The sequence below is a fragment of the Parus major genome, chromosome 15 (assembly GCF_001522545.3).
Source record: "Parus major isolate Abel chromosome 15, Parus_major1.1, whole genome shotgun sequence".
Taxonomy (NCBI): Eukaryota; Metazoa; Chordata; class Aves; order Passeriformes; family Paridae; genus Parus; species Parus major.
In genome coordinates, this window is record NC_031784.1 from 6,876,554 (window position 1) to 6,901,842 (window position 25,289).

The window sequence follows — 25,289 nt, forward strand, 5'->3', positions numbered from 1 at the left end:
TGAAGCCAAACTCACGAGAATGCTTTAGTTCCAAAACAACAGTGCTAACTAAAGGACACTTCACTTGTATGGAAGGTGACTTGTCCCTCAAAGAGTTCCAGGCATTGCCATTTCTCTGGCTAACCACACATATCCTTCCCATTATATCTTTCAGTCTTTATTATTTCACTGAGCTCAGTGGGAGGGTTTCACACACACAGACAATGCTCAAAATAAATGCTTGAAAATCCTGCTCTTACCCCACACTGAAGAAATAGATGGATAGTCCAAGTCCCATGTGGAGGCTGGAAGTCAAAAGGTGTGAAATAAACCTCAGAAGACAGCACATGGACTTAATGGCTTTTACATGGCAGATACTTCACACAGTCTGCTGAAAGAAAGGCTTTTGAATTACTAATGTTTGTAAAACAATTTTATTTCAGAAAGGGGATATTTTTTAAAATAAAATACTTACCTGTGGTACTCCTTTTTTTCTACAATGCAACTAAACTCCTAGAAAATCTCCTGGTCTGGCAGAACCTGCTGCCTCAGCCATGTTGTGCACTTCTGCCATGTAGTCTGATCAAACTGGCCCATGCCCACAAAGGCAGAAATTACTTTGATTAATGAGGAGCAGATTGACAGAATATCTTAACACAGTTTAGAAATGTTATTAAACACTTCCCACAGTGCTCACTGTCCATCCCAGGCCAGGGGTATTCTACATACAACATCACATGGACAGGCTATGTCAGTGCTTTATATTCCTTGCAAATAAATGGCAAAATTAGTGTCTGAAAAATCCACACAAGGAATGGACGTGTAAAAGGTGAACAGGATGGCAACACAACATAACTTGTAAGGCAAGTTGTTCTCACATATTCTCCACTTCCTCCAAGCTTCCAGCACTTCCTTCCCTTCTCTCTGAGTATCCCTTAAAACGGTGGGTCTGTCTACCAGTCTTCCAAGGCCTGCAACATAACCACTGGCAGAAACAGTTTCCAGTCTACTTTATTTGCTTTCATTTTTTTAAAGTAATTTCAGTTTTGTATTTTGTTGCCGATACAACCATTTTTTTTCTGTCAAGACAGATCAGTTCAATTTAAAATACATCAGAGAGGGACACCTGTAACTAGTTTTACTTGACTCTATGTACACAGTTACATATACATTATATACATAAAGGCATTATATATATATATATATATATACACACATATAAATATATACACATATATATAAGGCACTATAAAATGTACCATAATTCTCCAGGACTATTTTAATCTCTAAAAGTAGATCATATTTGTTCATATAATTTGAAATGTTTAACCAAAACATTTTAAAAATGTTTCAGGGTTAGAGATACCAACTGTGAAATAAGCCTTACTTTTAAATTTCAAGTTACTGTGACAAGATGAGCAGAACCAATTTTGACAGTAATTCTAATCTATTTATTGTAAAACTGATTCTCTCTTAAAAGACATATTCACCTGTATAAATAGTTTCATGTGTCTCTCCTTATTCTGTTCCAAAATATGAACCTAAACTTGTCCTGCAGAACGAAAAATAACAACAATGAAAAAATGAAACACAAAATTGGATAATTTACCCATTTCCTCTCTCTTTAGAGAGAGGAAAACTGAGATTGCTGTAAGCCAAGATATCTTTAAATAAAATATATTGAAACAGATCATGGCCAAATATAATCCTGCTTGATGTAGCCAACATCAGTGGAGCTTGGTGATTACAGTTTGGGCCATTTTATATAAAAGGTAATCTCTGCCATGTGAAGACACAACAGCACACAAATATGACTGGCATTTATAATGAACATGCTTGAATGGATCCTTGCTTAATGCAATTAGCCTATATATGCAAATTATGGCATCAGAAATCCTGCAGCAGCTGCAGGGCTTGGCAGCTGTGTGTGTTGTAAGACAGTCTGACAGATCAAATGGACATATTTCCAAAGACTAGAAACAGATAGACAGATGAAGATAGATTAAGAATTGCACATGTTTGGGATTTATAAACCCAGATGACCTGGACAGAAAATATTCAACAAATACCAATGTAAAAATTTTTCCAGTTAATCTGTGGCAGTGATTCAAAACTCTGTTGAAACACAAGATCCCTATTAACCCCTCAACTTAAACAAACAGTACAGAAAACTTCATTTAGTGTTGCTTCATGGACCACCTGCTGTGGCCTCCCAAACATGTCATTGGTCACAACTGGGAGACACTCTTAAAGACTCACCATATTTTCTACTCTACCATAGGCATCTTGAAAATGAGATTTAACCTGCAGTCACTTCTTTTAATATTTTATCAGTTTCATCCTTCGCACTGGAACTGGCCTTTCCAGTTCAGCTCTTCCAGTTCAGGTTTTGCACAAGTGGAAGTGAGAAAGGGCAGTGCACCGTGAACCATCTCAGCAAATGAATGCATCTGAGGCAGAAACAGACACTTGAAAATACTGAAGTGACTCAAAGGTTTAAAAAATATATATGTATTACGAGAGCCACAAAAAAGGTTACAGACAGAGCTCCACAAAGCCTGCACGGATACATTCCAACAATTCAAGGTGGCAGAACAGGTGAAATACAGACCATAAAAACGGTTTGACATTAACTTTCCAGACTGTCAGAGACAGAAAAGCTTGACCCCATCTTTCCCACACACACAAAAAAATATTGACTATATATATATATCTCTCTATATATCTCTAGCCTGGACCACAGTTATAGTCCAAAGAAAACCACATTGCAATTTCCATATTAGGCTTGTAGGAGAGTAGGCATCATCTGAGGAACGTCGACTGTAAGGCCCGGGAGGGATCCTCGCGGGCCGAGTTGACACAACATCACGCTTGGTTAGAATTAGAACAGCAACACCCCACAGCTCATGTGCTGCACATGGCTACCAACACAGAGCTCTGTGCAACCCCCCCAAGCTGGCTGAACCAAACTGAGTAAATACATTTGTTTTGCTTAATTAAAAAAAAAAAAAAAAAAGCAGATGTAAGATATTAGGGGAGTTCCTGCTATCATCTTCCTTAAAAATTCAAGACTTGAAGACTTCTTTAATGTACTTGCTTACAGACATGTTTTGAGACTGCATTAACGATCTTCAGGAAAATATGCCACCCTGAGGCTTTTTCCCTTGTTCACTTCAGGTTATGTCTGCATCCAGTTTTAAAATGGGGCCAAATGCTGGTTGTCTGTCAGTGCAGTATTTGGCCCGGAGTTTCAAAGTCTTTGCTATTCAGACTTTCCTATGAGGTCAACAAACAAAGTAGTAAAAAAAGAAAATATTAAGGCTTCAAGTAAAAATATTTTCTCTCTCTCCCACCCATGTAGTAAGGTACATTTAATTCCATAATACTCAATATATTATACAATTAAAGATATAGAGATCCAACTTTTCAAGGCAAAAAAGTACTACAATGAAAACCTGGAGGCTAAATGGGAGCATATGAACAGGGAACAAACTGATAATAAAATGCAATATGCAATGAAAACTGATGCGTAAACTAAAAAACCCCTATTGCTCTTTTTTAAATAAGTAATACAATCCACAGCTACAAATAAAAAACATGTTGAAAATATTTAAGACTTTTGAAACATGAAATAAGCACGACAAAAATAAAGAAGCTACTTTACAGGATGTGTTAACTCATGCTGGATTTTCATGGCTGATCCCCACCTAGTATAAATTAGTATCAATTAAATGAGCTTTCATGGAGCCACACCAATTTATACCAGCTGAAGATTTGGCCTGCAGTGTCTGTAAAAACAGGATATCTGGGAAGAAGAACCTTACTCCTGATCTGTAAACTGCTTCAAGAACTATACTTTCATATGGGCTGGATTCTGCTCAAAAATTAGATTTAACAAATAAGTCCCCAGTCCCACAACAGGAACTATGGAACAGACACATTTATGAGTAAATAGCTGCAGGTTCAGTGCCTTGGCTGGAAATGAGGCTGGATTTGCTGCATGCAATCTCCTGTTAACAGTTCTGCTTGGATTATTCTTTCAGAAAATTTGAATCATTTACTGCAGGCTATGTGCGCTGAATTAAATGCAAACCTCAAAAGTCAAATAGAAAAAAAAGACTTTGGTACCATTGTAAACCTATGAAAAAGTTGAATGTCTCTCAACTGTGGGCAAAACTACTCACAAAATACATAATCCTTATAGCTGAACCTGTACTGACACAGTGCATCCTTTTTTCTCCCTTACCCCTTGTGAACTATGTCAAAATAACCCTGGATATTAGTGCTTTATACACACAATACTGTGTTTAGTCTTACTGAGAAATTCTCTCATGAACTAATGTAGTTAACTTCAAAGGCTCTTTGGCCCTTCAAGTTCCTCAGTAGCTTTTTCATTTATAAATGCAAGAGAAAGAACGATCAAAGTGGAGCATCACTGGGATGCAAATCTCAAATATTACATTGGTGCAAATTTTCAGCCTTGCTTGCATGAATTTCATGTACATATTCAAAGATACATGATAAAATGTGCCCTTGTCTCACTCCCTAATCCCATGTGTTTCATACCCCCTCTTTATCAGGGCTTACATATGGCATACATGATACTTTAAAAACAAGTAATTCTTGTGATACTCTATGCACCAGAGTGAATTCCAGTCCTTATAGAAGTACTGCATCTTCCTGAGGAGTTAAAATCAGGGTAGACTGCAGATTTTAATAACAGTTAAAGATGGAAGAAATCTGTAAGGCCATCTGGTCTACTCCTTGTCCCTACAGTCTCACCTCTCACAGAAATTTTTTAGTGACTTGTCCAAATACAGTTTGACTGTCCTAAACAGTTTGTCTAAAACTCTGCTTGGAAGACTATTCCACTGTCCCTTCCTCTTCATCTTTTCTGCCCCATTCTAAATGTAGATCACTGATTACCAGTGACAACTGTTTGATTTACCTTTGGTTTTACAACTTTTAAGTAACATATTTTTAAAATTGTGATACTCAATTTCCACTTCATTGCTTAGCCAGTGGCATATTTTAGCCCTTTAAATCATCTCATTAGCCAGCCCATCCAGTTCTTTAATATATATTGCTCCATCTGTACCTGATCCAGTTTGCCAGCATCCTTTTGGTACCGTGGTGCCTCCAACTAAAGACAATGTTCTACATGCCAGTGAGCAAATCTGCATAGAAAGACTATTGCTTCTCTGCTCTGCAATATCCCTACACCAGCCATTTAAAATATCACCAAGGCAATAAAATGCACACTGATTTCCACTTCACTTTCTCCAAACTTTAGCCTATTGCAGATGCATTGCTTTTCAGGTTTCTCCCTTCAGGCAACATAGAGCATTGCACAGAGAGATGATTAACTTTTGTATGTTCTCTTCAACCTTTGTCTCCAAAAAATAATGTGATATACAAGGGACATAATAACCATGTATTGCAGCAAGATGTCAAGATTCATCAAATCAAAACAGAAATCTTAACCAGGCAAAATTAAGGTCATTATTTGTCTTCTGGAATAATTAACCTCAACATACATGAAAACAAACAAGATGTTATGAACACATTCTGAATTGCTACCAAATACCTGGAGAGCTTTCCATTATATTCAAGAACTGAAAAAGATTTAACCCCTTGAAACAAATATCCTGAAAAATGATGGATTTAGATTTCTAGTCAAAACTATTTACCAAGAGAACCAGGTGGGAAGTCAGCATCTTGTATGCAGACTGGCTCAGTGATAAATAATAATTTTAGTGACTTTGGCAACAGTCGCTCAGGATATTCTTAATTGCACACATGATCTGCCTAGATAGTATTGGTCCAGATCTCAGTACTTTTGACTTCTGAGGTGGTAACTGAATGGTAAGGAAAAGGAGATAAGGAATAGAGAAATAAAAATCCATTTGTCCCAAAATTAGCTTTGCCAGAGTCCTCATATTTTTGACAAAAGTAATGCACCCTTTCTTTTTTTTCTTTTTATGGTAAAGTTGTCCTTAAATCCAACAAAGTAAATGTAGTTTTCTGGAGACAGGAAAAAGAAATCTCAGAATGTTAAATATATTTGATTGATATTATTTTAAAAAGTTGTTTTCCCCAGGGGGGAAAAACCCAAATTGAAAATCCTTTTGTCTAACAGTATTGAAGACCAGAGGGAATGTGCTAGTAATTAAGCAGACAGAAAATTTATATCCTTCAGATGCACGCTTGGCTCAGTTACACACACTGTCAATTCGACAGCTCATGATAACCTTGCTGCAGGATTACACTGACGGCACCCGGGCAAGGCAGCAAACTCTGTTATTGCCTAAATCCAACAGGTAAGGAGGGTGCAGGGAAAGCAGCTGACAGCTGTTTAAAATATGTTTCCATCCGAACATTTCCTTTTTTATCTGCTTGGTTCTGAGTCTGGGTCAGAGAAGCCTTTGAAACCCAGAGGGAGCAGGAGGTCAGAGTGGCAGATCCTTGCCGGTGTTGCGGTCCTTTTCCATGGAGACAAACACGCTTACACACACACAACTTCACACACAGGGAGGCCAATGGCAGACAGGGAGAAGCTGTTGCTATCCTTTCTCCTGCTGCCATCTGGGACCAGAGAGGCTTTTAAAGATGACATGGTGTCTGCAGCCCAAGTGGCCTTGCCTTGTTCCATCCCAGGAGGAGGAACCTGAGCTGCAGCACCCGGGGGACAAGGAGAAGCTCCTGCCCAGCACAGAAACCCTACTTTCCATGTCAGCAGGAAAACAGCAGCTGGTCCTCTGGCTCCTGCTGGACACATCACTGCCCAGAACTGGGAAGGGGCATGGGAAAACTGACTGATCCTGGACTGACAGCACTTTTTCACAGCACGACTGGTACATGACAGAGTGGTAGGACAGACACGCGCACAATGGCTTTAGCGCTCGCTTGCAGGAAGGAAATCTGCTCTGTGGTGGTCTTAGGTCGTAGCCAGTTCCCGCCTGTCGGTTCAGGAAGAGTCTGATAAACTGTACAATTTTATTATTCCCTCAAGAATAAGGCTGCAGCTGGTTTTTGGCCAAAAGAGAAAGATGAAAACAGAACAAACTCAAAACAAGAAAAGGAGAGTGGCCGACTGCTGCTGCTCCTTCTTTGTTGTTATTTGAGTCTTCACAGTGCTCCTAGCTTCATGGCTGGCTGAGTGGATGGCTCTTTGTTTTTAACTCATTTTATTTTACACTGAAATTTCATAGGTTGTTCCACCAACTCCAGACACCTTCTTAACATTTGAGTGTCTAGCAGGGCTGACAGGTGTCCCCTGGGAACTTGATGTTGAACCCAACCTGGCTATTCCTTTTGGCTGTCCATTTATTTTACTGTGAGGTGTCTTCAACTGCATCTCATCCCTGCATTAAAAAAAAATCAAAAGATGCAGTATTAGTGACAAATTAGTGAATGACTTCATTCAGAATAAACAATTACCCCTGTCACCCTGAGTTCCCAGCATTGCAAAATATTCAAGCATGGGAGCAAGCTGTTTGAAGCCAGTGTACTAGATGAAAAGTCACTGAAATAAGAGAATTAAATTGGCCATTAGGCTAGTGGACCACGCCCCAGTAATATATGTTCATTTAATTCCTTGCTGAAATGTTTTGTTGATCCAAACCAATTGCACAGGCATTTGTAGGATGCAGGAGGGCTTAACTGTCACCACTGCACACCACAGACCTTAAGCCAAACTGTGTCTTAAAATCAGAAATAAATTCTCAGAAAAAAAACATTTCCCACTTAAATATCCAGGTAAACAAAACTTTGTTGCTCATTTCTGAAATAACTTGCTGGCACTTAACTTCAGGAGACCTACAATAATGGTTCTCCCACATTTCAGTAAGTTTTCAAAACTGTTGGATAACAGGAGAGAGAAACCTGGGACCTTAACCAGAGGCAAGCACAGCACAGTGAATACCAGATACAAAGGTAACTTAGATTTTCTGAAGAGCAGCCCTCCAGGTCCCAACTATGAAATTAAATACTGCATCCTCAGTGGGATCAGGATCTCTTCAGGCTTTGCAAGCTCCACAGCTTCCAGAAGGAAAAGAGAGGCACATGCAGAAGCTGCAGCTGAGGATCTTGCTCAGGCGGCAGTTACTGAGGCTTTTGGCACAGCAAATCCTCTCTCTCCACGCTTTCTCACAGAAAGGAAGGAAGCAGCAAGGCCTTAAGGTAATGTCATGAAGCTCTGTGCTTTTATGAGCACTTCTGTACTACAGACACTCAACACTACTAAATACAGAGCTCTCTTTGCCAAGCACCAGGACTGGTCTCAGCCCGTCTCCCTCAGTGCAGTGTATGTTGCACAAGCAGGATCCCAACTCTGCCCCTGTATCCACCCAATGTCTGTGTCAGCCTCTCTTCAGCCTCTGCAAACTAAAACAGCTCCACCATTTGTGTATAAGGGGAGGGATAATCTGCTTCACACCTTGGAAATAATTCCCCAGTTCAGCTATGACACTATATCACTATGAATTTACAGCAAAACTGACCACCTGCAGTTCAAGGTACAGCAGAAATGCAAACATTTTGTCATCATGAGGTTGCTGTGGAGGTGTGACAGAACTGAAGAGCACCCATAAACCTCCCACCCTCGTGGCCCACAGCCAACACCTCATCTGGGCCATGCCTCCAGCGCCGCGCTCTGCCCTTGCTCGCAAGCAGATTCCCACTGCTTTCAGCCCCTCAAGCAGTACATACCTCTGTGCTCCCACTGATTGCACCTCTGTAATTTCCACAGTGTTTACAAACGACACAGCCTTCGGGCCTCCGTAAGAGGGTGACCTAGGCATCCCTGTGGGGGATGATGGGACCTGGTGGCCTGGGGATTTGTAGGAGCCATTGCTCACCCTGCCCTGTAGTGCTTGATGGGACTGCACATTATTATTGGCTAAATCAGCTTGCAGAGAGGTTGTGGAAGTCCTTGGTGCTCTTGTCATTGCACTTGAGAGTGAAGACACTGAGGACTGCAGTATGGGGTTCCTTGTGCTAAAGCTGGTGCCAGCCATCAGATTGTCCCTGGACCCGTATCTCATGGCCATGCTGCGTGGGTCTTCAGAGAGCGTGCTCACTTGCTGAAGGCTGTAGGAGCTGGGCGTGTCATAGACACCCGAGTCTGCAAACACCGAGTCAGGGTGTGAGTGCAGGAGCTTCTCCCTCTCTTCCATCTCCTTCCTTTCCTGGATGGATGCCATAATTGTCTTGGAAAGGTTATCATAGCGCACTGGGGAGGGGTCTCGCTGATGTGGGGCTGGGCTCCCCAGCACTGGGCTGAAGCTCTGCGGTGGCTGGCGCTGCAGCTCGCTGCCCCGGAGGTGGCACATTTTGGCTGACAAATATGGGGAGTGGTACCCGACAGAGCTGACTGCAGAATGGGCAATGCACTTCCTCCCCGAGGGAGACATGGGGTTCAGCAAACTGTCATATGAAAGACTCCCATTTCTGTTTGACAGGGAATTGGGAGAAAAAATGCTTTTGTAAGGGGTGGAAGCCGCCCCTTCAGACTTCATTGGATGAAGGGGCACTTTGTCTGTCCCTCTCCTGCCAGCAGATTTCAGGCTCAGGGATCGTGAATTGATGGCAAAGGAATCTATCTGGAGTGGGGAAGACTGATAGGTCTTGTGGAGGGAGCTCTTCCGGTAGCTGGGGATGTCCAGGCTGGGTTCGGACTGGTAATCAAGGCTTCTGCCATCCTCTTCTATCAGAGCCCCTTGACTGTGTCCCTCCTGCAAGGTGATCTAAAACAGAGGTGAATATGAGAAACAGAAGCCAGTGACATGTAAGTACAGGTATGCTCTCTCAGTGAGTGCATGGGAAGGACAGAGCTGAAAGTCTTCCTTCTGACTGTCAGCCGAGGTTCATTACAAGAAAATCTCCTGACTCCTGTTCAACATATGGATTAACACCTTAGAAGCAAGGAGGAGTTATTCATAGTAAGTGCTAAACAACATTGACAGTAAAAATGTAAGTTAATGCATGGGCACTGAAAACACTGAATGAGAGACCCAAGCTGAGACGTGAGTCTCAGTCAAGGTAAATCAGATTGTTATCTGATGATACCGCCCTTGGAAAAAGCACTGCACTTCACATTTTCTACAAATAGCTCTTGAGTTGAGGGATGTCTGGTTTTGCATGCTGAGACAGAAATACTTTGAGCTCCATTTCAAGACACTGGGGACCAGCACATTCTTATCCGCTCTACTCTGCGCTATGAATATTCAGTAATTCTGAATTTCTGGTCATAGGTCTTCAAAATTAGGCACCTAACCTTAATTAAAGCAGAGAGGCTCCTTCCCACCATTCAGAAAACAAAATGAAGCAATTTTGTCTTTTTTACTGCCTGTGTAGGAGAAAGTGGCTGTATCAGAAAAGGAAACAAAGGCCATAATTTATTTATGTGCTCTGAAAACAGATAGGACTTCACTTTGTTTTACTCTGTGAAAATTGCTCAGTTCTGTTCACTTAAAATGCCATTCTGTGCTGAGCAAATAGTTTTCACTGTTATTTTTAAGGAAGAGTTTCCCATAATGCACAATAAATTGGCTACACTGGCTCTGCAAACAAAGAATTATTATCAGTCACATATTAAATCAGAAATGCAGTTGACACAGCTTATTCTCTGGTTTCTTTTAAAGGAAAACTATTGAAAGAAAAAACTGAATGACAAACCCCTGGTTTACTGTAGATTTTTTTAAAAAGCTTTTTCCTTTCAGCTAGAAGATAGAGAAATATGCAAAACAGCTCACTCTCTTCTAGAGCATGGTGCTAAATTTGGCCTTCTCTGGAAAAAGGACACCAAGTGACAGCCCGTAAAGGAGGATGAGAGCAATGACGTAGCTTTCAAGTATATTTGTGCTACTTATCCTTGTGTCCCAATGCCTCTTTCCTAGCAGCTTTCACTGCTCAAAAGCAGAATTACCTTGACAGGCTGAAGAACTGATACAGAACAGACACCATGGCATTCCATACATAGCCCAGTCTCTTTCCCTCTGTACCTCCTACTTAGGCTTGGCACACAAATCCACGCCCTCCCATCAGCTCACTACGTGAACCCCATTTTATGATACTCCCAGCTGATTACTAGTGAGTTGTGACTACAATAAAACTGAGCAAGTCGCCAGAGCTCGCACACCAGCAACAGCAACAGCATTGTTTTGGGTTAGGACTGAAGCAGCAACCCTCAGAGTGAAGGTGCTGCTCCCTGTTATCATTTCACAGCACTGACCAGTCCCCTGGCCTAATGAGAACCTGCCCTGTATCTATATTGCATCTCTGGCTGTGCACTCAATGAACACAACAAGCCTGCCTTCTTTGGCTCCCTGACTTTTGGCATTATGACTCAGAATGCTGTGGCTCCCACAGCTCAAAATTGCTAGACGATGCCTGTAAATAGAATATTTTGAACTGGATGTCAAGCCATTTTTCATGTAATAAAATGAAAATGATACAACATTAAGCTTTTTGGATACAGTGCACACACTGTTGTTCTCATGTTCCCTTTCATAAGCCATTTGTTTCCTTGTCATGTGGACAAACCCAGAGAGTAAATCTTACTCAGTAAGACTATTGCAGACAATTACTGCAGTAAGACTAAAACTTAAACTTGGTCATAGCTGGAATTCCACTTATCACGATCTTTCTTTTCAAAATGAGAAGGATTCATGAAAAGCTTTCCTCACCATTTAAGGAACATTCTGTCTTATTACAGTGTTGCTGCAGTCAATTATTTTTATCTACCTTATTTTCCTTTCCTTACTTCTTTCATAATACTCCTTCCTATCAACCCCTTCTTGTTATTCCAGGGGTGACACTGAAGGACCTGATGAAATTAATTTTGAGAAAACTGCACTGTGTGTGGTATGTGTTTTTTAAGGGTGTCTTCACTGGTGTGTGAAGACTTGGATACATATTGAAAATTTCCAAATTAGACCAGTGATTTTCCAAATGCTGTTCTCAGGCCCTGGGGGTCAAGGAATATTTGCAATAAATCCAAGAGAAATAAGTTTCATAACTTCTAAGCAAATGAGGAAACTGTCAGAATTCCACAGCAAATCTGTCTAATTGTTTGGGCCTCAGTTTTCTTGATGGGTGAAAATGATGCCAAGTGTTAGGAAGGTATTTTTTTCCATATGACCCAAATGCACTGAATAGGTGCTAAGGAAGGTCCAACATGAGGAGTCTTCTGTTAATTTTCACTAAAATACCTCTTGGGATGCTTTAAAAGTTCTTTCTATTTTGCAAGCTGACATCTTGAGTAATCAGTGAATACACAGAGTATTGGCTAAAGGGTTTGATCCAGAGAAGCACTCAGCATGCCCAGCTCCCTCTGAAGGGAATGTGAGATGGCACCTCTGCCAGGAGAAGGCAATGGGAGGTGACACTTCTCAGCATCCCAGGATCAGGCCAAGACACTGGAGCAGCAGCAGCGCACGCCTGGCAGCGGGACAGACATGTCAGCAGGGGGAAGCTGTGAAATCAGACATGTTTCCATAAGGAGCACAGTGAAAATAATACACTGTCACACAACAATGCCAAGTGTTGTTATTTACTCTTACACTCTGACGTTCACTAGAGCCCTGCAGTGAATCCATCCTCTGCTCCACACTGCTTTGCGTTAGCTGGGAGCAGAAGCTCCCGGGCTCGCTCACCTGCTCGGCCGTGGCGTGGTAGTGGACTTTGGGATTGTTGCTGAAAGCTGGTCGGTATTTGTACATGGCAGGAGTTGGAGGGCTGATAAGTTTGGGTGAGAGGCCACCTTCTGGAAAAGAAAAAAAAAAAAAGTACTTTCTGTTACAATGTGTGTGGACAGAAAGCTGTCAGCCATAATTCCTTGCCATCCATCGTCCTCTGCAAATGGATCTGTTCTGGAGAGAATAAAACTTGATGTACTTTTGTGTAGCATTCCACCAAAATCAATGGGGGCCCTATGGCAGTAAGAGCACATTGCTGCCAGATCAGCCATCTACAGAGAAGAAGGAACAAGGCACAATATATTGAGTGGGGTGACACATTTTGGTGAGTAGAAATTTTGTGTAATTTGAAATACTACTAGTTCTGTCTAATAAAAAAAAATAAATTTTAATAGTATCAAAGCATAAACTTCACATTCTTAGAACTTAAATAATTCAGTTTGCAATGCCCAAGAATTTCATGCTAATATTTCTGATTCCTTAGATATTTTTCATTTAAAAATTGATTTAAGAAGGGGTTTAAAAGAGTTTATAAACTCTGCAAAACCGACATGAAATATTCAACCTAGGCTTGAATGAATCACTTCAAGCTGGCTTTTCTCTCCCTTTCCTGCTCTTAATTCCCCTAGTCTGGAAATCCTATAAATCGAAAAAAAGCCTTCACTCAGATCCCATGTTTTGAAAGAATAAGAGAAACCTTTTAAAGAGGCTAAAATAGTTTCTTATTAATAAAAATAAAACACTGATCATGCAACTATACCTTCACTTGTGCCCAGCTGCCCTTTCAGCTCAGTGTACTTGCTTGGATCTCCTTTGGGTGGGAGAGGTGGTTGCAGATCCATACTTTTATCCTCCAGACCTTCCAGGCTGATTTTAGACTGAAAATTATCCAAAAAATCAATCATTACATGCAACTTGGTTAAATAACAGCATGTGGCAGAGTGCTGGATGTACCAGAGAACCAGAACTACCAACACCTATAATGATAAACAGGATTTTGCATCCACTGCAGGCAAGGACTGTCACATGTAAAATTAACATTGTCATAACCAGCCAGTAGAGTTTCAAATGCTCTATCCTGGTCTACATGGCATGCTAAGTACTATAATCATCATGTTAATTAATATGTGGTAGAAGACAATAGTGCTTTCCAGCATTTTTCAGCAACTTTCCAGGTAGCTCTCAGCAAGTAACTATCCAAAGTGTATAGGAAGTAACTAGCCACAAAAATCTTGCAAGCTGGCTTCCTTTGAATCCACCACTTTTTATGGGACTAAACAATTCCTTCTCTATTATTCAAGCCAGGAGAAACTGAAAAGAGAGGAGGAGAGAAATCGGCTTCTGAGTCAATATTCCTTGCCCTGGACCACAAGCCTTCTTGCAGCCTGGAAGCTCAGAACATTCTTTGAAGTAGATCAGCTGACCTGGTCTGGTGGTAGAAGGGTTTATTAAAATTAATTTAAACACCAAGAGGTGACAGGTCTTGGGTCAGAAAATAACCACTGCAAAGAACAGCCAACTCTTCCAAAAGAAGCCCAGTGGGATTCCATTCTAGAGCTGCCTGTTACTGGATCAAGAACTGCTGTTACTGAACATGTGTTACTTTCAGAGGATGAAGTATATGACAAGGACTCAAACTCTAGTTTCTGCATCATCTCAAAGAGATTTGTCAATGACAGACTCATTCCCAGGTTTGATAATGCTCAATCCATGCCCTTCAAAAGCAGAGCTTGGAGATTTCCTCACCTTGCTCCGGTTGAGGTTGGCTTGGATTCCGTTGTCACTGATCTTCACTGTGATCTGTCGCTCAGACAAATCAGGTCTCAGGAAAGGTGGCTTCACACTCACAGCTTGCTTTTTCTTGGGCTCGACCACATACCTGATTAATTGTGCAACAGTCATCATTAAAATAAACAGTAACCTAAGATCAAGGCTTAAAAATCTTCCCACTTCCAGGCTATGATTTAAGAATGTGTCAGAATCTAGGTAAGAACCTACATTTGTTTCAACATACACAATAAGTAAGCAGCAACAATTTAAAAAAATATATATATTAGTGAGTGAAAGGCAAGGATGCATTTAAAAAATCAGCAATTTTTGAAGCACTAATGGACAAGAGCATGAAGAGCAAGAGAGGCCTGTCACCAAAAGAGGTGACTGACTAGATCATCCCAGTTAATATGAAACAGCTCCCCTGTGGTGGGAGTCAGTGACTGGGGGAACAAAACCCAGCACATGTGGAATTACCATGGAGAAGATGATGTGCTGACAATTCTAACTTACCACATGGTGACTTGTTTCTGTACCATGTTTAGTGTTCAGCTAAATGGAGGTAAAAGAGACTGACAACTCTACAGGAAGGAAAAAATCTAAGAGGAAATGGCTGACTTTAGATATCTAATTTCTCTCCAGTGAAATAGAATTCTCTAAGTGCAATTGCCCAGTGGCTGTACAATGCCTAAATACAATACACACACCAGCTTTCTCTGCTTTATGTGGTGAACAGGACATTCTAGTAGTGATAGCTTAGGGACCTTGAATATACAGGACAATCTGAACAGGTCTTCACAAAACACAAATGTTCTGCTTGCTATAATTCTGTGAATAGTCATGATGATGGTACTCACAACCCTTCTCTTAACAGAAGTGTCTCACAGCATTTAATATCCAGCCCTTCTCATCCACCTTGACCTGATTTTCATGTGTTGGAAGGTTTGGAAAGCAACTACTCCAGTGTCTTTAACACATGTAACAGTCCTTTAGGACTTATTTGTTGTATAACAAAGGAGGAAAAATAAAGCAGGTAAGAGTGTCAGGGTCTGGAATTGTTCAACATCCCAAAAAGGCTCAAGTAAGTCTTGTAGTAAGATTATGAACATGTTTTCAGGCTGGATAGTTCAGCACCTAGAATTATTTATAGTCCATCTGATCTACTACATTAAGATCCTGATTTCAAAATGTGAAATGATAAATCCTTTCCCCAAAAATAGAAAGCCATAAATAAATCTCAAGTTCTGTGATGTAGACCTCATTGATAATCTGTTTTATGATAATGAAAGTGCCAGTGAGATTGAAAACCACAGCAGCCTTAAATTAGATTTAAGTCATAAGGAGAAAGGCTGATTTTAGCTTCCTTCCTTTTCTCTGGCAGACTGGACATTGCCTGTACAGTGTAAGAAGTTGTGTGGGAAATATGATAACATATGGATATTTACCTTGCTACTAAAATCCATTGGATAAACAAGCTGGTGAAGACAAGGGAGTGAGCTCAACATAATTTGACAAACTCATCCCAAAAAAATATTTCTGGGATAAGGGTGGTGAATTACAGGTTACAGCCATGCAACCGGGAAGCAGCTATCACAGAGCTCTCCCTTCAGGACTGTTTTGCTTTGCTTTCCTCTTTTTCCATCAATGATCCTTGGCTTTTGTGCCCAGCCAAGCACATTTTCTTCCCCTGTCCCAACAACTAGACTTGCTCCCTCATTCCCAGCTGAGAGCATTTCTCTTACCTGGGAGCCAAGGGGCTGCAGAGCACATGTTCCACGTTTCCACAGCATCCTCGGGTAAAAGGATTCACACCCCCACGGAATTTCCCTGTCACCTGGAAACATGTTCAGGACAGCACTCAAACCTCAGGTTATGTAAAAGTCATCATCCAGGCCTCAGTAAGTCAAGAACAGGTCTGACCCTTCTGTCCTTTCCAAACAGATTGTTTTTATTTGAATGCTGCACTTTTTCTCTCCAGCTCTAGCACACCACCTCTGTCAGCTAATTCCAGCTAGGAGGCACTCAACTCAAGATCCTTCCCAAAAGGACACTGCTGAATGTGACTGGGTTGCAAAGTGATGTGTTCACCTCTCCATGCTACTCCTGCATTGGATTTGTGTCTGCTCCCAGCCAGACATCCTGTTTTGGTCTCTTTTATTCCCGTCACTTCCCCTCCTCTGCCTTGGCAAATCCCCTCCAAACCAACAGCAATGTCAAATCAACGTTCCCAAATGCTGGATGACAGCAATGTTTCCTCTCTCTCAGATCCCATCCTGAGCAGCAATCAATACAAACCACTGCCTTATGTGGGAGGGTGCCAGGAACTCCCTGGTGATTACAATGTTTGCTTGTAAATGAGCAGGTTTAATAAAAGCCAAGCCTCATTAGACTGGCAGGATCCATTCAAGGCTTCATAATCATTAAAGAGTTTGTACTCTACAGGCAGATACTCGAAAGTCAACATATGGGGATAAATACCAATAAAGCCAGGGAGATTAATAGTGGCTGCCATTAAAAGCATTACTGATGTTGTTTGCAAGTAAAGTATTTTAATCAGTTCATAGTTCTGATCTAGCAACAAGTTTACAGAGTACCAGAAATACTGTAATAACTTGCATGTAAAATAACGATTAAATGATTCTGCAGTATATTATGCTTTATGTTGATATAACACAAAGCTCTTTAAGAGGCCTAGAGAGAGAGGCTGAAATTCTGAGATTTGAAAGAGCAACCTTTTGATGAAAACACAGGCCTGGGACATTTGACACATCTGCGTTCAATCCTAGGCTCACACTGACTTGTGCCAGATGCTGGCAAAACATTTCATATCTCTGTGCTCATTTTCTCAAACACAGTATGAAAATAAAATTTCTCCAACTCACAGATAACAGTACTAATTATATCAGTTTGGTTTCTAAAGTAGTTTGAAATCCACTGGTAGAAAGCAGTCTAAGAAGGAAGGGTATTTATTTACTCTATTCAGGAACTAAAAATACCAGGATACGAGCAGATGTTGGGTTATGGGTTATTTTGATTCCATGAAAGAATTTCAGAAGCATTCAGAAATCTCAGAAACATCTAAACCCAGCCACTGTGCACTTTTCAATCACAGTCTGCCTACTCTGAATGCTCAGAACTTGCAAACTCCAGAATTAATAAATACCAAAAATTTACAGTAAAACCACTAAAATGTCTGTACCACTGGCCTACAAAATGTACTGGGAAAAGAGGACAAGATAAGCTGAGCATATTCCAACTGGAAAGCTGACAGTAGATAACTACCAGTGTGAGAAAAGAGAATCAACACTGAGGCTGCAGGAGAAAAGAGAATATTTTAGAACAGTGGCAAAGCCAGGAGCAGATCTCACATCCATCTCTCCTGGTCTGGTGCTCTAATTACTTAGATATGCTTCCTCTGAAAGGACCTTGGGGCTGGGAACATCCATCTTCCAGTTACAGATAACTGCTACATATAACTAAGCAGAAATTACAACCAGATTATATTTAACTTTCAAAATGGCATGGGAAGATGAATTAAATTTCAAGCGGTTTGGTAGCTCAGGAAACCAAACCTAGCTAGGATATATTTTCCAACAGTTATTTTGATCACAGAAAAATTCTCAACCTTTCTAAATTTTAGTGCAGCCACAGAGATGTGAAGTTAAATTTTATGGTTTTTAAAGTTAAATTTTTCCTTCTTCTTCAGCCTGAAATTTTCATTGAGAGTTTATATCACTGCACTAAGACAAGTCTAACGCAAACCACAATTTGGGCTATGATACCAAAATGCCCTGTGTTTCATCCTACTATTGTTACCACTATCAAACCTAATACTTGGCCAAAATCAATTTTACAATGACGAGTAGATGATTCTGAGCAGGACAGAGAAAAGCATTTGAAGATGACAGCTATGGAAGCTTGCTTTGTTCAAAGGCCATGTTAGGCAACAGTTCAGGATGACTTCAGATTCCTTGCTTATGTAAACCTCCCACACTCTTCTGGATCAGAGTTTTTATTGTCTCTTGTGGGATGGAGACAATGTCATCTCAGTTTATGAAGGTCTGGCCTTAGACAGATGTTTTCAACACTCACAGCCTGCCCAGGAGCCAGACAGCTCCACAGCATGGAGCCATCAGCCCCCAGGACAGCCAAAACAGCTCAGAGGGAGCTGCAGAGCACCCATGGGTGCAAGGACAGAAAAAACCCATCTGAAAAAACCCCAAACCTCAGGGGAAAAGAAGTATGGTGGGGAAAAAAGCCCAGAAATGAGGGGCACTTTGGAGCTGGAGCTGTGAAAGGGTAAAGCAGCAGAATTCACAGAGTTCATGAACCTTGGGATGAGGGCTGAGACCAGTGCTACACCTGCAAACTGTCCCTTGGGTTGGCAGGGGCCTGTTAATGATCCCATCACACTTATTTCTGTCATCCACAGCAAACCATTAATGTGCACATGAATGCAGTCTGCATCAACCACAGGGACTGTGGATCATGGACATTTGAGTAACTGCAGGGGAACTGGAGTTTTAGAGGCTTTTTGGCACAAGGTGTCATGTTGGCACTTGGTTTGGAGAAGCAAAGCAAGTTGTGTCCAACAGCTCTGTGTGTGTGTGTGTGTGTGTGTGTTCATATGCATGAGAACAAGAGAGAGACACAGAGGCAGACAAAGAGCTAACTCAGACCCTATTATGGGCAGTGTGGGCTTGCTGGGGGAGTTCAAAATACCAGGAGAGAGGGCAAATGATTTAATCTTTTCCTTTCTTTCTTTCACTCAATCTCATGGATTGTTCAGTCTGACTCATAAAGTTTGAACTTCTGAGGTTGATGGTACTCAGCACATAAAAACTATTTCAAGGGCATGAGTAGATTTTAAATAATAAATATGCCTGGGGTGATACCCTGTGGCTATTTAAAAAGGGAAACCTTTGCCTGCAGTGTATTAAAAAAAATCTGAAAATAAAACTGGGTAATCTTCCTACATCTTCACAAAAGCTCCAATAAGAGCATTATTGGTAAGATTTGGACCATCTTTTGCTTTACCCAAGCTGACTTACTGATTTTCCTTCCCACCTCAACACCTTAGCCACAAACATAGGAAAGGATTTCTTCTTACCTGTTCATTCGTTGTGCGCCCTCGGGCCACTAGAACAATATGGAAGCCAGTGAGACCAATGACTGGGATAAAGAATAACCCAGCCACACACATGACAGCCATTCTGTATCAAAGAGTTAAAGAAACTGGGATGAGTGAAGGGAAAGAGTCTGTGAAAGACAGGGAGAGGAAAAGGAGAAAAAAAAAATAGGAGAGTGTCACATTATGTCATAGAATCGTTTGGGTTGGAAAGGACCATAAAGATCACCTGGTTCCAAGTCCTCTGTTGTGGACAGAACACCTTTCACTAGACCAGGTTGCTCCAAGCCTTGTCCAGCCTGGCTTTGGATACTTCCAGGGATGGGGCAGCCACAGCTTTTCTGGGCAACCTGTGCCAGGGCCTCATAGTGAAGAATTTCATGCTAGTATCTCATCTAAACCTGCTCTCTTTCAGTTTGAAGCTGTTCCCCCTTCATTCTTTCATTCAGACCCTTGTCCAAAGTCCCTCTCAGCTTCCCTGGAACTCCTTTAGGCACTGGAAAGGGCTCAAAGGTCTCCCTAGAGCCTTCTCTTCTCAGGGCTGAACAACACCAACTCTCCCAGCCTGTGTCCAGAGCAGAGGGACTTGAGCTCTCTGAGCATCTCTATGGCCTCCTCTGGACTTGCTCCAGCAGCTCCACGTCCTTCTGGTGTTGGTGCAGCACTCCAGGTGGGGTCTCATGAGTGCAGAGTAGAGTGTCCCTGACCTTTAGTATGGTCTAACTAAATTTCATCTCAAGGTTAAGTCCATCTGCTCCTAGTCTGGGTCCTCACCCTTGAGATGGTTAAAAAGTAATGTGAACTCAGTGATTCTGGCTCTACCTTTCTGCCTTGTTCAGAATGTTCTGCACTGATCTGTCCAGAGCAGTGTCACCCCTCAGAGCCAGCGGTTCATGTGTTACACCAGCATGCAGTGGGATACTTCCAGAGCACACTCTGCTCCAAAATACAGCAAGTATACAGAGTTTTAAATACGGCAAACAGCATTTGAGAGCTACACCTGGCTGAAAGTGAAATTCAGGGAGGCAGCTCATCCTTCTGCTGGGTTGTCATGACAAAGACAAAGGGTCAGGGACAGTTTCTGGAGCAATCCATGTTTACACACAATGGGAACAGAGGAAAACCTGCACTGAGCATTTACAGGAGGAGAGCTGTGGGGGATCAGGAGAGGCTCCGCCAGCTCCCAGAGTACAAATAGTCAGATTCATTCTTGCACATTTTCCTCAGTCACTTTGAGTCTGGAAAGACCAAAAGGAAGGATACGTAATGGTAGTATGAGCTGCTCCCAGCTTTTCCATATGGTTTAGTACGAAGATGAGCCCAAAGGTGAACACTCCAACCATGTGCGTACTTAAGGACAGCAAGAAGAGAAAAAAATAGCGGTAGTTCCTCCGTCCTATGCAATTGTTGACCCATGGGCAGTGATGGTCAAAATCCTTGTAAAGAAAGGGAGAGATAGGGAAAAATATCCAAACAGTGAAAGAAAATACATTGCTTTAGAGATGAATCTGAACCACTGTCACGTAAAATTACGTCAGACTAGTTCTGCAGCTTTACAAAATTCTTGAATGTCCTTTATAAGACTTTTTAGGACCAAATTGTTTCTCTATCCATGAATGGAGAGGTACTTGAGTGTTTATAGAGTTTGAAGAGAGGATATATTAAAAATAAAGGACAGGCTATTTATCTTCTAGCAGCAGAAGCCCTAATTTTTTATCATTCTTAGCATGAATCAATTACAATGAAGTTGTTATAACCTAAAATGGTTTGAAGATGCAATAGTGCTGCAGAATTCCCTGTCCAACATTTTTGTATTTATACTGAAATGAGTCCACTTTGAACAATGGACATCACAGAAGTACGTTTTTACCAAGCAGGTCACAAAGAAAAGCAACAGCTGGATCAGACACACAGGCAAAGTTCTGCACAGGTTCATTAAGTTATGAATCCAAATCTAATTATTTGTCTCAGTCACAAGTCCAAAGTCCCTCACAAAGTCAGATCCCTTTTAACAGGAGATTTAATAATGAGGGCACAGAGCCACAGACACCCTCCAAGTGCCTTTACAGTTTTGTAAGCATGTAAATCCACTGTCCCCAATGGGATTATTCTTGATGTGAAGACAAGATCAGGTGCAAGAAATAAACCCTCCTTACCTCTGCGTTCCTCAGAGCAGATATTACACATTCATTGTGCAGACAAATGAACTGTTTATTCTTTGCTTTGTGGCAATGCTATTTTTAAGCGCTGCTCAATGATGACACAGGGCGTTTTGTATTTCTAAGTTTTGCACAAGGCATTTACCAAAAATTTACAAAATACCAAAATATGGATTAGAGCTTTCTCAAAGCACATTAGAAAATGACAGGGGACTTAAATATTAAGATCATCTCAGGCTATATCTGAAATGCTGACGTAACATCTTTCTGTTATGCAAATCTGGCTGTATGCAGCCCAAAATACCTATGGATTATGAAACTATGTAAGAACTCACTGCAAACATTTCAATTAAGAAAACAAAAATCTGACTACTTTTTTCACAGATTCATTTTTGGGTCCCTCCGGTACCAGTGTGCTTTAAGTTTTAATTCGTTTCTACAAGTGTTGTCTGCTTTTACTGTTCATTCAATCTTTTATCAAATTGGTTCAAAAGTTTTATATTTGGGAAAATAATTTTTATACATTCTAGACTGAAAGTGGAAACATGTGAACTACAACCCTGAGTGGATCCTATATGGAAAGCCAGCAGAGTCACTCCTGTTACTGTCTCAAAGCTCTTCTAGAATATGACAGGTGAGTGGGAAATAAGCATCACAAGAATCAATAAAACATGTTTAAGGCCATGATTTATTGATTCAGAAGTCATTAACACTTTTCACCTACATTCCTCCATAGCAGTAATAATATAATTACAAGCAGAGCTCCGTACTTGTGCACCTGAACAATAGGGAACATTCAACTGACCTGACTATCAATAGAACTTGTTGAGGGCTAGCCAGAGTCACCTTGCCTTCTGCTATTTTATGCAGTTCCTTTTGGATTCCCTCCAATTTTCATTTCTGCTGCAGAACTGACTCCCATGGAAGCTTTACATCAGCATGAAACTTTAAGTGTTTATACCAGTGAGCATTGGACAATCTTTTTCTGAGGAAACTTCATTTCCTCAAAATGAATTTTTATGCTGAACCACCAGGAAGGTGGAAGAAAGAAAATCCATAGGACAACTGAGAATTTACCATCATCTAAACAATCCTCAGGATCTTGAGTTAGTGAAAACATTTACATTTTAAAACTAGGAATGTACAATTCCAGTTTCCTACCAAAAATCCAGCTCTATCCAACAATTCACAGCAGTCTAAACAAATTGTCACAACTTACAAATAACTGTGGCTACTCCCCTCAACCCAGGGACCTTGGCAGCTCCTCACTCTCAGGCTTCTAAAATCCCACATCCTTCTAAAGCCTTCCAAAACAGTACAGCCTTGTCCTATTTATCGATGGTTACTAGGCACAGCACTGCTTCCAGATAATTATAACTCAGATATATGACTGACACAAGATAAATCCAGGCAGCCTTTCTCTCACTTGTAACTGTGCTGCTTTCTCTATTCCCTTGCTTATGGCAAAGAGGATTAGGACAAAGGCAGTGTATACAGAATTCCAGCTGACTCTGGTATTTTTTCCCCTCCTGATTAGTAATTCCTTTCATTTTAATGGCACAGCTGAATATATTTTAGACATATTAAAGATTTCATATTACTCTTGGAAAAAAAAAATAGACTTTGCAGCAGAAATGATCCTTTAGCAATAGAATTTTTAGCTCAGCAATAAAAAGTCCCTTGGCAATACACTGCTGTGAATACAGGGCTCTGTACCTACCTATATGTCTGGGAGATGCTTATAGCCCAAAAGCACATCTTACTGTTCAGGGGTTATTTTTCAAATATCCTGTGTGACTCACCAAGATCCTAGGGTATCAAAAATCAAGGAAGTGCCCTAATTCAGAGCAATCAACATTAGAAATATGAATGAGTTCATGCTCTGAGCTGGGGTGTTGAATCAAATATGGGCTCCTTCCATTGACTGGAGAACCATTTGCTGAACTCAGAGTTTGGCTCTCCTGAACTCACACACCATTGTGGCTTCTCTGCTTGTCCACTAAGGTAGGCACCAAAATTAAATGATGAGCCTTAAGTTCACACATGACAAGTTAAAATGGTTCACCCTGAATTTCTCACTCTCTTGAACTCTGCATCAACTCTCCCATTCACCCCTTTTTGACATTCACAATCCCTCAGCTACTTCAAGGAAGATGCAGCCAGCATTATAAACTTTTATTTTAATTCTTGCTGGCAACAGGGCTGACAACAAGCATTGTAGCATTTGTAACACACATAACTGAGAGCTGTGCTTCAAATGGTACTGCTCAGTGGGAGCCCAACGGGGCCGCAGCTGTGAACTTCCAAGAGCCGGAACACTGGGACAACCCAAGCGCCTGTTTCCACTAGCAGGTGCAAGCCCAGCCCCGTGCAGAGCCCGGAGTGCCCTGAGCCCCAGCAGGGTTACCTCCACGCAGTTGTCACAGACGCTGCAGTGGGAGCAGCGGGGCGGGCGGTAGAAGTGGCAGGTGGCGCACCACTTCATCCGTACTTGGATTCCTTTGATCTCCACGTTCTTGTACAGTGGCGCGCGGAAGTCGTCGTCTTTATCCTCGTCTTCGTCTGCTGCTCAACGCAAAACTGAGGGTTAGTGGAGACAGCAGAGGGCAAAGAGAAAAGAGCTAATCCTGTCAGTGGCTGGGACACAGGGACACTGCACAGTCCCGTTACTGGGGAGGATGCAGAGGACAGATGGTTCCTCACCTCTGCCCTGTTTAAGAAAAGAGTCCATTTAAAAATAAATGCACAAAATAAAACCCAGTCTGTAACAGACAAATATATACTGGGAAGAAAAGATATAATTCTAGATTCCTGTGATCTCCATTTGTTTCCTCCTGACAGAAAATCTAAGAAGTTCACATCTATTTAACACCTGGTTAAACATTATAGTGCAGCTGGCATTGGCTGACTGGCTCCAAATTAGGTGGAATTTGATAATGTTGTCCCAGCGGAGCATCAATTACTGTCATGCAGTTCTATATTAAATCTTCTCTAGATGTGTTATCACGATCCAATTTCCATTGACTTCAGAGGGAATTTCTCCCCTTGCTTAGATGAGCTTGGGATCTGGCTCAGCTACAGTATTTATCTACAAGAGTATTCTCTGGATTAACGTTTGTGCGTGGAAGCAGAGTGCTGTACTGGCACCATTCCCTATAATTTTCCTTCATAACTAGTCAGTGGGACTCTTAGAGAGAGCCAGACTAAATCCCTTAGGCACTTCTATAAATACCGTCTGTAGGTTCTCCAATACCATTATAAACCTGCCCAAGCTGTGCAATACATGTGGGCAGATGAAAACAAGACACTGGAACAGTCAAACCATTTAAGCTTTTATAAAAAATCTGACTATGCTGACAAAAAGTTTGTACATTGTATATACCTACATGCATTTAAACACGTTCCTTTTGGAGAATTCAAGCACAGAGTTTGTATAAAACAGATTCACATCAAAAATACTGAAAGCCAATTGTTGTTGGTATAATTAGCCAGCAAAAAACCTTGCCAGTCTAAGCCTAGACTGTAAATCAGATTTGTCAAGGCAGCCCCAATTTC

The 25,289-nt window shown here is 41.3% G+C and overlaps 1 protein-coding gene across 1 annotated transcript in view; it reads right to left on the reverse strand.

Annotated features, from left to right (window-relative positions):
- Window positions 1-2,474: 2,474 nt before the first annotated feature.
- The window catches only part of ZDHHC8 (zinc finger DHHC-type palmitoyltransferase 8), a 111,141-nt gene continuing 88,326 nt past the window's right edge, over window positions 2,475-25,289 (reverse strand). The window contains exons 3-11 of the mRNA XM_015643687.2: window positions 24,142-24,299; window positions 20,839-21,011; window positions 19,558-19,660; window positions 16,190-16,281; window positions 14,424-14,556; window positions 13,438-13,555; window positions 12,636-12,745; window positions 8,689-9,725; window positions 2,475-7,343 (exon numbers count right to left, since the gene is read on the reverse strand). Coding sequence (XP_015499173.1) covers window positions 7,172-7,343; window positions 8,689-9,725; window positions 12,636-12,745; window positions 13,438-13,555; window positions 14,424-14,556; window positions 16,190-16,281; window positions 19,558-19,660; window positions 20,839-21,011; window positions 24,142-24,299 — 2,096 coding nt within the window. The 3' untranslated portion in view covers window positions 2,475-7,171. The remainder of the gene's footprint in view (window positions 7,344-8,688; window positions 9,726-12,635; window positions 12,746-13,437; window positions 13,556-14,423; window positions 14,557-16,189; window positions 16,282-19,557; window positions 19,661-20,838; window positions 21,012-24,141; window positions 24,300-25,289) is intronic.